The sequence below is a fragment of the Dermacentor albipictus genome, chromosome 1 (assembly GCF_038994185.2).
Source record: "Dermacentor albipictus isolate Rhodes 1998 colony chromosome 1, USDA_Dalb.pri_finalv2, whole genome shotgun sequence".
NCBI lineage: Eukaryota > Metazoa > Arthropoda > Arachnida > Ixodida > Ixodidae > Dermacentor > Dermacentor albipictus.
In genome coordinates, this window is record NC_091821.1 from 332,957,994 (window position 1) to 332,970,850 (window position 12,857).

The following is a 12,857-nucleotide window of genomic DNA, read 5'->3' on the forward strand; positions in this document are numbered from 1 at the left end:
ATGTGTTCGTTTGCGTGACCTTGCGATGGAGACTGGGGGGGGCAGTTTCAAAACTGCTCTAAACTTGGGAAGCTTCCCGTCTGGTTTTCTGTGAAGTATCATGGCGATGCCGTCTAACTTATCTTACAATAATTATGTATTGCCGCCGAACCGACTAAAGCCAGGAATTCCCAGCGTGACATGCCCCGAAAGAACAATAGACTTTGACGAAAAACAGGCCTCCTAGACTTAGTTTTATCGCACTGGAGCACACAGTGCGTATCAGCGTTGCTTTTTCCATTTAGGCTCACGGAATATCTCGATTCTTGTTTCGAACAGTATATGTGCGCCCTTATCGCTGCGCCTGTGATCGCATTTTCATTTTTTGCTCTTGTATGTCTGGATCGTTGTAGAAACCACGAGCTCTGAGATGTGCCTCATCAGCAGACTTGCGAGTTTTTCTTTAAATAGATGTTTGGGTAGTAGGAGACGTAAAGCGACTTCATCGTGAAAAAAATAAATCCGCATTATTGCTCAGGTGCCTTTAGGCTTGGCAGAATAATTCCGGCGTCAGCGTCCGTGGTTAAACCCCGCCTATACGCTAACAAATCATTCACCCACTCGCTAAGTCTATCTATTTAGTTACTTCGCTTAAGATATATATATATATATACATATATATATATATATATATATATATATATATATATATATATATATATATATATATATATATATATATATATATATATATATATATATATATATATATATATATATAGGATACCGCCAATCCCAAGAAGGGATTATCGCAGGGAGGGTAAGAAACGTACAATACAATAAATACAAATCGAAGGGTGAGTATAGAGGCGGACTAATTTATTATGGAGTAGAGTAGTGAAAGCATTACAATGTTGTTGTTCACAAAGAACATGCAATATTAGTCATCAATATGCACAAATACAAGGAGTGGTACAAAGTGTATTAGGCTACATATTTTTTTGCATTATACAATTTTTACAGAGAAGAGAATGGTTTAAGGAAATCATAACCAACAGCTTTTTTATGGTAATCGCAACACAATGGAATAAGGTTGACAAGTCATGTCTGCAAGGCATGTAGGTGAATCTCATAAGATTGTAAAAAGGCTTCTAGTGACTAACTGAGGATAATATGTGAAGGTAGGTTGTTCCATTTTCTGGTTGCGAGTGGAAAAGATGAAAATCTAAAACAGTCTGTGCTGAAACGGTAATTTTGTTGTGATTGCATGGGATGATTATGGCGTGTCTGCCTAGTTTCAGATTTAATCAAGTAGTGGGAGCTATCTGTAAACAATATCTTATGTAGTAGTTAGTAGATTACTTTCAGACGTGCAAGTTTGGCACGATATTGTAAAGTGAAAAATCCGGTTCTGTTAATTAGTTGGGATGGAGAGGCAGTTAGGTTGTATTCATCGCAAATAAATTTGATTGCCTTTCTCTGCGCTCATTGTAGCATTGTTGTTAGTTTATTAGTATGTGCAAACCAGGAGTCATTCGCGTATTCTACGATAGGTCTAACAAATGTGGTAAAGGCGAGTAGTTTAATTTCTGGTGTAGTTTGATGGAGGCGCCTACGGAGGAAGAAAAGTCTTTTCAAAGCTTTAGATGTTGCGGCTTTAACGTGAGAGTCCTACCTGAGATTGTCTGATATTACTAGGCCAAAGATATTTATATTCTCTTACTGTTGTCATTGATATGCTGCCAACTGCGTAAGGGTATACAGAGATGTTCTGCTTTCTAGTAATATGCATGACGGCTGATTTGCTTACATTAAGACTCATTTGCCACTTGCAACACCAGTCTGTTATTGATTTTAGCGCACGATTCAGTATACCGTGATCCTGTGGTGAGTTGATTTCTTGATAAATTATGCAATCGTCAGCAAATAGTCTTATGTTAGTACTGACAATACCAGGCAGATCATTAATGAATATTAGAAATAAGATTGGGGCAAGGACACTACCTTTCGGAACACCGGCGGTAACCGTGGTAATTTCTGAACACTCGTGATTCACTTCGACAAGCTCAGTCCTGTTAGAGAGATAATTTTTAACCCATTTCGTAATTGGTCCGTCACCTATTGTCAACTGATCTTCCTAATCATTTTTGGATAGGATACTCTATCGAATGCTTTGAAGATGTCAAGTACGATTAGGTATATTTGCTTTTGGAGGTCGATACTTGAGGATAGGTCATGATTAAGTTCTATTAGTTGGGTGACTGTAGATAGCCCACGGCGGAATCCGTGTTGAAAAGGTAATAAAACATGTTTTTGCTCAAGGTAGAAAGTTATGTGTTTGAGGACGATATGCTCAAGAATTTTACATACCATACTAGTTAATGAGATGGGTCAATAGTTGCAGGCAGCAGGTTTGTTACCCGATTGATACACAGGAATTATCTTAGCTTTCTCCAAGTCAGTAGGAAGGAAGCAGGTTAAAGATTTATTGAAGATGAGAAACAGGTATTTAGCTACCCATTCTGCGTATCGCGTTGAGGAATGATTTGGGATATTGTCAGGTCCATTTCCTTTTTTGGATCTAAGTTTAGTCTACTGTGACTGGCTCAATTATACTGTTGCAGGTTATCGAAACATCTGGTGTAATTCCGTCATCAGTAGTGAAAACTGATTGAAAATAGGAGTTTCATGAGTTTTCTGTCTTTACTTTCTTCCGGTGTTAGTCTGCTGGTGGAATCATTTTTTTTGGTTTTAGGTAGTTCCAAAACTTTTGAGGGGAATTTCTCGAAAGTTGGTAAGGGAATATTTATAGTAAGTATCCTTGGCCTTCTTCATTTTAGATTTTTAAGATTTTCATGGTTTCGATGAGAGTGGTACTGGTAACCTGGTTTGGATGTTTTTTATGTCATTTTCTGAGGCGTTTTACTTTTCGTTTCATGTGAATTATACCCTAATTAATCTACGGGTTCTGGTTATTTGTTTTTCTTGTTTTAATTGGCACGAAGTTACGGATGCAAAAAGATGTAATTACTTTGAATTGCTGCCACAGTGTTTCAATGTCCATGTTTATGTTGTCTGCTAGGTCCTTGAAGGAAGAAAATTCAAAACTTAGGTGATCCGATATGCTGGTGTTATAAGCGAAGTTGAAATTGAAATAGGTAGACGTCGTTTTACCAGTAGTAGTTTTGTACTCTGATGGGATGCTGCAGAGAGATATCTTGTGGTCTGCCAATCCGTCAAGAAGAAGAGTTTTTGTTAAGTTTACATCGAAGTGGTCACTTAGAAATACTAAATCTAGTAGAGCAGAGCAAGAACCTTGTACTCAAGTCGAGTATAAGGTTCTATCTCTTCTTAGCTCTAGCTCTAGTTCTAACTGGTTTAAACCTGGGGTCTACGAATACATACTATCTGCTTTTCGATTAATGATCAGACATTTTAACAAGGGACTGTGGGACGCCTCTCTGAGCATGAACTCCCAACTGAACTCACGGCCGCTGGATGAATCCAGCGCTATGCTGCGCTAAACACTGTTGTAAGTGATGCAGATGTTGTTGGGGACGACGGCTGACCCTGGTAGTCAGGGTATTCACTACACATTTCACTATTTCGATGCGAACGCGGACTTATGCTGCCAAACACTGCATCCGGGGTTGCCAATGAACTTGTTGGTATACTTTGAAACTTATTTGGAGAGAGCGCTATACGGCGGGGCAAGGAAAGCCAACACAAGGGCGGAGACTCTGAATCCAATCTCGCGACGTCAAGTCTTACACTGACATGCCTAGTTACAACGAGCAGAGAACGCATTCTTTTCCTGGCGGTTAACGTGCTTTCAAAGAATGACTGAGAGCGCACATTGCATGACGCGCAGGCGCTGTCTATGGCCGGGTCCCTGGCCGCCTTCCTACGGATCCTGGTGGCCTCCAGTGACAGCCGCATCAACCCCGACTACCAAGGGTCGGTGAAAGGTCAGTGACCCGTCACACAGTGGCTATGGCGGTCTGGTGATGAGCACGAGGTCACGGGTTCGATTCCAGACTGTGGCGGTCGAATTTCGGTAGAGTCGAAATGTACAAAAATTAGATACACCGAAAGTGTACTTAGATTTGGGTGCACGTCAATATAAAAACCTAGGTGGTAAGAACTCATCCCGAATCTCCCATTACTGCGTTCCTCATAGCCCGTTGAGCAGTTTTCGAACGTGAACCCCAAAATTTAATTTTAAAATTGTTAGCAACCGCGGTACCTTCACATTCTTTATGTGCAGTACATTCCGTGAGCGCTCTACGTCAATGACGGCTCATGCCTTGTTGTTGCATCATATGTGACACGGGAATTCGTGCGCGACGCTGTTTTCCGCTTGAATTAATCGGAGGAAGCGGCGTCAGTGACCTTCAGACGGGCATCGCTGTGAGATCGTTATTCCTGACGCACTTGTCGGCGTACTTTGTCAGTTACACGGTGCGAGGCATAAAATAGTTGAAAACTACATGCACGGAACAAGAACAACGCAACGAAAGTGAATGAAGAATAACCGAATGCCTCAGTTAGTGCAAGGTCTGCACTAAGCTGAGAATCAAATGGTGTGGAAGTGACGCAAATGAATTCCCTGGTTTAATATGCAACCAGCTCCTCGGTGTGTGAAGTCTACTGCACTTGGGACATTCTCGTATTTCTTTTTTTTTTGTGACAAGGTTCGGCATAACACTGTCATTCCCATTAAATCAAGTAAGTATAGAAAATGCAGTGGGACAGCCTATATTACCTTCAATAACGTGCTAACTTGGACTAGTTGGCATATATCTGAAGAAAACTAGTAACAGCGCTGAACAACGGGACGTGACGGAGACAGGCGAAGCGCTGCCTTTCAACCAATATTTTATTGCGCACACAGCAATATATACAGGGGCTTGAATAGGCCGGGGGCAAAAAAATAATAATAACAAATTTACTAGCATGTGCCTAAAAGTTAACAGGGAAGACACGGGGCCCCACACATGTGATAAGAAACACGCTAAAAAGCCTGTTAATTGTTGCCACAACGCAGTGTACGAGATCCCACTCTCGTACGGTCGTTGCTAAATCGATCAGACTGGTCGTTGTATTAATGACCGCGTAAGAGAACGTTCAAATCTGATGAAGGGGTATGTTGGCAGCCATCTAGACGTGCATAGCGCCCAGTGCGGTTGTCGTGCATTTGTTTGACAAATGCAAAATACTAAGTCGCTATGGTGACCAGCGTGCACTAAAGATATATGAGGCCTTTCGAATCGACAAGTAAAGGCGATATGCGCGTGAGTGTGCCTTCGGTATCGCTCCTCACGAAGGAACTCGCGTATCTTGAATGTGGATAATGGCGGCCATTTATTTGTGCAGTTTTTAGATTCTCCATTGTCGCTATCTTCCTGACAATGCATTCATACCATGACATGTTCTCCTATTCCTCCTGCCTATCCAAGCACCTTACTCAATGTTCCTGAGGGAACCTCTAAGGAAACCTGAATAAATAAACAAATAAATAAATAAATAAATAAATATTGCTGTATGCGCAATAAAATATTGGTTGGATGGCAGAGCTTCGTCTGTCTCAGTCACTTCCCGTTGTCCAGCACTGTCACTTGTTTTCTTCAAACATATATTATCTTAATCCATCCCTCTCTCTCATTCAACCAGTTCGAACTGGACATAATGTATAATCATCAACGGTATAATCTTGCATGCACCTCACGTGACGCTAGCATCACGCATGTTCGTGGCTACTAAATTTCGCAGCGTCACAGAGAGATGATGGCTTTGACGAGAAAGTGGGGACATTCGCCTGGGGGACAGTGTTTCGAGGGGGCAATAAAGCTACTCGAAAAAATTAGCCCCGCGAAATAAAAGGCTTTCTTCGTACACCTTAGTTTTCTATCACCTCTCTCAATCTGTATACCGCGTTGCCTCATTCTGTATCTCTCTCTGAGCGTGCGTGGCGCGTAGTTCTGTTCGCTTAGTCTTGTCGTTCCGCGACTCCCACCTCCGCTTCTAAGTCTCTTCGAACGTTGTCTTGTCACTGTTCTTCGGCCGACGCTCTCGCCTTTTGCCGTCAGCTCTAATGAGCCATTACTGCCCTCTTATCGACGCTCTACCCGCCTCTCCTCATGACGCCGCCAAAGAGCCTCAGTATACTCGCTTCTTTATTCTACAGAGCGAGTACTGCGGCCTTGAATGTCCCCCTGATCCCTGTAAGTGTTGATCCCCGTAAGTGGCGATGTCATACAATGAAGGCCCGGCGCTTGCTTGGCACGTTTGCTTGGCATCGAAGACGAGGGCAAGACTGTTAATCTACAGTGTTCGCATATTTATCTCATCTCACTGTCACTGGCACTAGAAGTACGGTCCTCTTCGCATCCTACCCCCCCCCCCCGCTACTATAGATTTCTATCTGTTTCTAGCTTTTTTCTCTATATGTGTGCGTGTGGGTGCGAGAGAAAGAGAGAGAAAGGGGAGACCGTTTACCGCTGCCGCCCGTGAACAATGGGTCCACCAAAGATACGGCACAGCTCACGCCATCGTTGAACTTATTGATAAAGTCGAAGTCGCATAGCGACGAAAAGATATACACAAGCAGTTGGTTGCTTCTCTAATCACGCGTTTGATTTGTGGGGCGTTACGAGTTTCTCTCTCTTCTAAGACAAAACGAGGCTATTCACGTGCCTATCTTAAGGTAGCTTGAAAGTCCAAATTAATCAGTATTTGCCCCTGGCGTCCCGCTTAGACGGTGTGCAGCTAATAATTTAAAGAGGCCCTCCCTCTAGTGATATATAGATAACCAAAAATTTAGCGCCCCTATCTAATTGTGACCAGAGTGGCTACATGGCACTCTCCGACTTCGTCCACAGCAGAAAAAATGTCATTAGTTTACAATCGTAGCCACGAGTACTACTTCGTACAGTTCCCGAACATTCCAGCACTGAGACAACGAAATCACGCGCGTATGCAGCTAAAAGACAGCATTTGGTCGCTGGTTCTTCAAATGCCTGGCGCGATGTCTTCATTGCGATGTCGGAACGATTGAGCTTCGTGCAAGTGATGGCGAAGTATTGCGGAGTAAATTGTCCAGTTGTGCAGGCAAAATATTTTACTGATATATAAGTCGACAACTCACGGTGCAGACTTATAGTCACTTGCGCAGAGCTTTTTTACTTCCAATTGTGAGTAAATTTACCCGCGGGTAAAATGTTCCTATCAAGCGGCTCTTGCAAGAAGTGTGGCTTTGAGACGTCGAATACCTTCGTGCACTGCACAGGAGAAATATTTTAATATTGATGCTATCACTGCGAGAGCTGAAGGAAATGAAATCTGGCCAAAGTATAAGATCGCAATCTCTACGCCAGTAGGAGCACCTCACGGCCTAGATGCGATACCAGCGCACATCACAGTCAACGGAATAATTTAAAGGTCAGCTGTGTCGTTATTGTTTGTACGGCTAAACGAAATATAGTAACCGGAGTAACATTATGCGCAACTTTTCTGCACAAATTATTTTTTGTTAACTAATTGAATGCCGTTTAGCAACTAAATGAGGCGAAATTGCCACCCATTTCAGAATTGTGGTTCTGATTTTCCTCTTTTGCAGTGAACACAATGCTATTCCTGTTTCCTTGTATATATTGCCTCTTGAGGACTTCGACTTGCGTTCTTCTCATCTGGGGATCAAAGATCGTAAGTCAGCACAGAACACTTTTGATGGTTTACATGATTTCTGAGATTGCTTTTGGAACCCTCGCTCTCTTTTTCTCCAACTACCTCTTTCTTTTCTCTCTCTCTCCGTTCATCTTATTATTCGCCTGGATTGCTACTTGGCACCCAGCCCCTGGAGTAGCCTGTCAGGCGATTAACCAGACTAACATCTCGAGAGTATCATTGACGTTTGTATATTTGTAACGTCGAAACGAAATTAAATATATGAGCATGGAGACCCGTTTTATGGAGATACTGCAAAAGCGACTTATGAAATATATGTCCATGTGCCATCGTTCAGTCTTCAGATCTGTAATTTCTCAACTTCACATCCCCAAGTGAGCTTCCGCGGTCTGTCTTTGCCTTAGCGCAGATCCAAAATAGATATGGCGGGCATACCCTGCTGCAAAGCGTTGAAGTCGAAGCTTCAAGTTTTGCCTGCGCTATAGCTTCCCTCTGATCAGCGCTGTGTTGCGGCATGACACACAAGACGAACTTGACAAGGACTAAATGTGCTTGCAGAGTGCGATGAAAAGGAGTTCAGCACCTGCAGGCCCGTGTCTAGCTATCAGTGCGTAAGTTACGGAGTCCTGCGACACCCGAGAGAAACTTGTCATTGCAGCAGCGTTCCTATCAGTGATATTTGCGTCCTACGGTGATAGCGACGCCGCTCTCAAGTGGGAGAACAGAAATGCATCCCGTGGTCCTTCGGATCAGTCAGCTATACCTTAACGATGTACCCGAAGAACACCCCTCGTTGCGAACCCATCTGCAACCGAGACACGATATGAGTTACGGTACATTTCCGTGATGCAGTCACGCGCAAGCTGAGATAACGTCATCAACGGATGGCAAAGAAACTAGAGCGCAGTCTATTTACGTAGTCACGCCAGACTTTGATAAGCTGCAGTCGTGCCATAGGAAAATCCAGGTGTCAAGCACCTCTATCATCGCTTTAACGCGTACCTAAAGGCGCAACGACTCGCCGAAGAAACGCGTGTTTGTCACGTGAGCTGGCTGTGAAACAGCCAACAACACAGGCACAGGCTGTTTCTTCCCTGATAACAACCTACAAGCTGCAGGCGGTTCTTCGTCAGTTCGCGCATCAGGAGCGACTAATATTTCTTCTTCTATCTCTCTTTCTCTCGGTCGTTTTTCCTTTTTTGTTACGACATATTTGATGTTTCAGAGGGCTCTGACAATGTTACTTAAGGTCGTGCAAGACAGCTTAATAAAGCTATATGAAAAGAACAAGCTGGCGAAACAGCGATATTCTGGCCTCATAGTCGCCATTGGAAGTCTCTATCATTGTAGCAGTAACAGTAATGCCTAGTTGCTGTCCTATACGCGACCTTTGAGGTGCTTCCGGAGTGCTGCGATACGACTAGTCGAATATGCATATACGAGCAGTTTCGTGCGGTCACATTTGGTGATCAAGAATCTTGAAACTGATAGGAGAGTCCCTTGGCGAAATATAAATGACATCAAAAATCGTTCGTTGCCTTCGTGCCCACAATTGCAACGTGTAACAAAAACCCCTCCTGATTGTAGTAAAAGGAACCACTGGCGCAAGTCTTGGCAGCAAGATGAATATGACGTGGCTGTGTGCTCAGGGGAGGTCACCCATGCCGCATACAAGAGCTTGTCGAGCTTCGCATGTGGCCCATTTTTAAAGACCCTACTGTATATCAAAAAATGTTTCAAAAATGTGCGCATTCTAGCACACTTTAAGCATAGCGTACTGCAACGTAGATATGACAGGCACCGATAGCCATGAAGGCGGATAGCCCCTACCCCCCCCCCCTTCGCTCGAGGTCGCGGGTACGATCCCGGCCGCGGCTGCTTCATTTTGATGGGGGCGAAATATAAAAAAACGCTCGCGTACTTGTTAGATTTAGGAGCACGTTAAAGAACCCCAGGTGGTCGAAATTAATCTGAAGTACCTTACAGCGGAGTGTCTTATAATCTAATCGTTGTTCTGGCACATAAAAACCCCAGAATATAATTATTTGCTTTATTTTTCTATTTCGTTTCTTTTTTTTTCGATGGTGACAACGTACAAGAGTAGTCTACGCTGTTTACGGGGCAAACTTGGTACTCAGCGGTGGCCGCATTGAACGACGCCGCTAACAATGCGGGGCCGTACTCTCAAAACTTTGCTCAGTAGAGCTCTTCGTCTCTGGTCGTCGTTCAGGCGTCTCCAATTCACAATCTTTATCTCCGTGATAACGAGACAATCGCTGCAGGGACAGACGATCGTGGACAACTCTCACGCGAGAAATAACCTTTGTGAACGCGGGCCCAGTCCTATGGATGAATGCAGGACGTCGGCTTTTATGTTCTTAATCAACCAATCGGTTGCCATCGCAACAATTCGAGTGTTCCAGTGCACAGCTCACAGTAATAAAAGCAAGTCGCGTTGGAAATCACAACATTAGCGAAGTAATAACTGTTTAATACATCTAGCGAGTTTTTCGCAACAAGCGAAAAAGTCAAGACTACAACCCACGTGCCCGCCATACCTTGGCAAAAACCCAAGCAATACACAGAGGATCCTTGACCGTGGCTCCCAACGGTCTGGCTCACTTCGCCTCCAAGCAGAGTGAAAATTAACCATCTGGCCGGCCTTCATTCAGTACATCAGGAATGTGCCCGAAAAGGACTGGTAGACAGCTCGTCCACCATCTTGTGTTGCAGTAGACGCTTGTTGTTGCTTTTGTTTATATTGTATCTTTGTCTCTCATTAATGAAGTTCTCTCTCTCTCTCTCTCTCTCTCTCTCTATCTATCTATCTATCTATCTATCTATCTATCTATCTATCTATCTATCTATCTATCTATCTATCTATCTATCTATCTCTCTACCTGACTCAGGAACGTGCCCAGCTCGTGCTTCCCTGGGTAGTTACCGCCATTGTCGACCTCGTGCTTTGCGTCGTCGGCATGGTCGTGCTTGGAATCGCCGCTGTAAGTGCCACTGCTTGTTCCATTATGTTTCACCCCGCCTCTTGACAGCGTGAAATGCCTTGGGAATTGTCTTAGATTACGATGTTAAGCTGATGGATTACAGCAATCAAAAATACTATAATGATTAGGTGGCTTCTACCGGGAGCCGGAGCTTTGTGTGCCTGAAAAAATAAAAAACTGCAGTAGAATAAAAAGGCGGGTGGCGGCATCTCTGATAAAATAACCGCATCAGCCCATCGCACATGCTCTGGGGATGTATCTCTATAGCAAGCCCTGACCTCAGCTCAGCTAGGTGGGAGGCGGCCCTCCGCAACCCACTCCTGGCTGAGCAACGTTGGGCTGTCCAGCAGGCCCACGATGCGGCTGGCAGGCTAGGCCTGTCGGTCCCGACGTGGGAGCGGCCCGCGACGTGCTAATACGCGTTCTGCAGGACTGTAAAATAAAAGTTACTCAATCAATCAATCAATCAGCCCATCGTGCCAGGAGCTGGCAGTGGGCTGCCTGCTTGCCCAGTTCGGTGGTCGCTTCGGTGCTGCTGTTTTTTGCGAGAAAAGGTCAGTCTTTTCTAGTTTTCGGCAGGCAGTTTTCATCGGGTGTGTTTCGTAATCTTCCCCTGCCTCTAGTCGAGTCGTAATTTGACCCTTTGCGCTGGTATTTACGCCAAAAAAAAAACGACTGTGTCCCGGTGGACCGTAGATTTGCCTAGGATTTAATGGCTCACATCCGCTATTAGGGTATGGCCGCAGCAAAACCACCCAGTGAGGGATTATGCCTGGGAACGATCCTCCCTCCGCGGGGAGCTCCCCACGCTCGGACTCCTCGGTTTTGGGAAATCGCTTGCTGGCGGACGTACGTAAACCTCGGCCCGCGAGGGGTGGATGTCACTACTGCCTTGGGGGGCGTCCAGGCTGCCCGAGTGATGGCCGGCCCTGGTGCTGATATGGCTTGTTCGGAACGCCGTGTTGTGGATGAGGTCCTGACGACGTCCTTTCAGCGCACCATGGATTACCAGAAGCCCATGCCCAGGGCTCACTGGTGCTGTAGGCCTCTATCTGTTGTGCAATTTTTACGTTTTTGCCATATTCGTGAGAGTCATTTCATCAAGGTTGACCAAGAAGACGCTCCCGAGACCACCTGAACGAGGTCAGTCGTCTACTTCATCGTTGATTTTCGGACGACGTGCCTTTGGAAGCTCGAACCAGCTCGATTCCCGGAAAAGCTCAACGCCGGAAGTCATGGACTCTGACAGCGAGTACACCGTAGCCATGGGCCGCCGTATGAAGAAGATGCATTTTATGTCGACTGGGGCAACTTCATCAAATCAGAGTAAGCAGGAATCCTTCATGATTTCTTACGTGCCCCTGTCGATATCACACAGCACGAACTCCCTGAGCAGGCAATTTCTAAACGAATATTTGAAAGTGTGGCCTCTTGGCATATCAACGAGATCAGGATCAATGCTCGCAAGAACATCCTGACAATAGCTGTGAAAAATTTCGCGATACTGGAGAAGTTAAAGAGGATTCCGCAGTCAAGCGCGATCCCCGTCCGCTCCTTTATTACTAACGGGAAGGAGACAACGACTGGTGTGATTTCCGACGTGGAGCTTGAAATCAAGTATGCGCACCTCAAGAGTATTTTGAGGGTGCGCATTCTTGAGTTTCACCACTTGGGGAACTCCCGATGTATCAAGTTAACATTTGCTTCTTCGACATTACCAGCGTCTGTCAAAGTTAGCTACGTGATACACCGTGTACAACCATTCGTTCCGAAGCCTTTTCAGTGCCGGAAATGTCTAAAGATAGGACACGTGAGCGCTGTTTGTAGAAGAAGTAAAGCCACCTGCTCACGTTGCAGCGGATAGCATAATACCACCGACTGTAATACGTCTTCATTTAAATTGTCCCAACTGTTCGGGCTCTCATGAAGCGACTTCGAAAGAATGCCTGGAGATGGAACAAGAAGTCAGTATTCTTCGAAAAATGGCAAGAGACCAATCTTCACGTAAAGAGGCTGCTCAATCTGTTCGCCAATGTTACCAACACTCGCGAAAGAAACGCCACAAAGTCATTTCAGATTACATAGCGGGGCGCAGGCGCCACCACCACCTCTGCCTGTGCGTGCATCGAGGACAACAACGGCGCCTACTGCTAATTCAAGGTCGATGAGAGCATGCGGCGAATATTCGCG

The 12,857-nt window shown here is 44.9% G+C and overlaps 1 protein-coding gene across 1 annotated transcript in view; it reads left to right on the forward strand.

Annotated features, from left to right (window-relative positions):
- LOC135910055 (uncharacterized) overlaps positions 1-12,857 on the forward strand; it is a 39,208-nt gene that overhangs the window by 15,105 nt on the left and 11,246 nt on the right. The window contains exons 2-4 of the mRNA XM_065442017.1: positions 3,851-3,947; positions 7,598-7,683; positions 10,575-10,667. Of these exons, the coding sequence (XP_065298089.1) occupies positions 3,851-3,947; positions 7,598-7,683; positions 10,575-10,667 (276 nt within the window). The remainder of the gene's footprint in view (positions 1-3,850; positions 3,948-7,597; positions 7,684-10,574; positions 10,668-12,857) is intronic.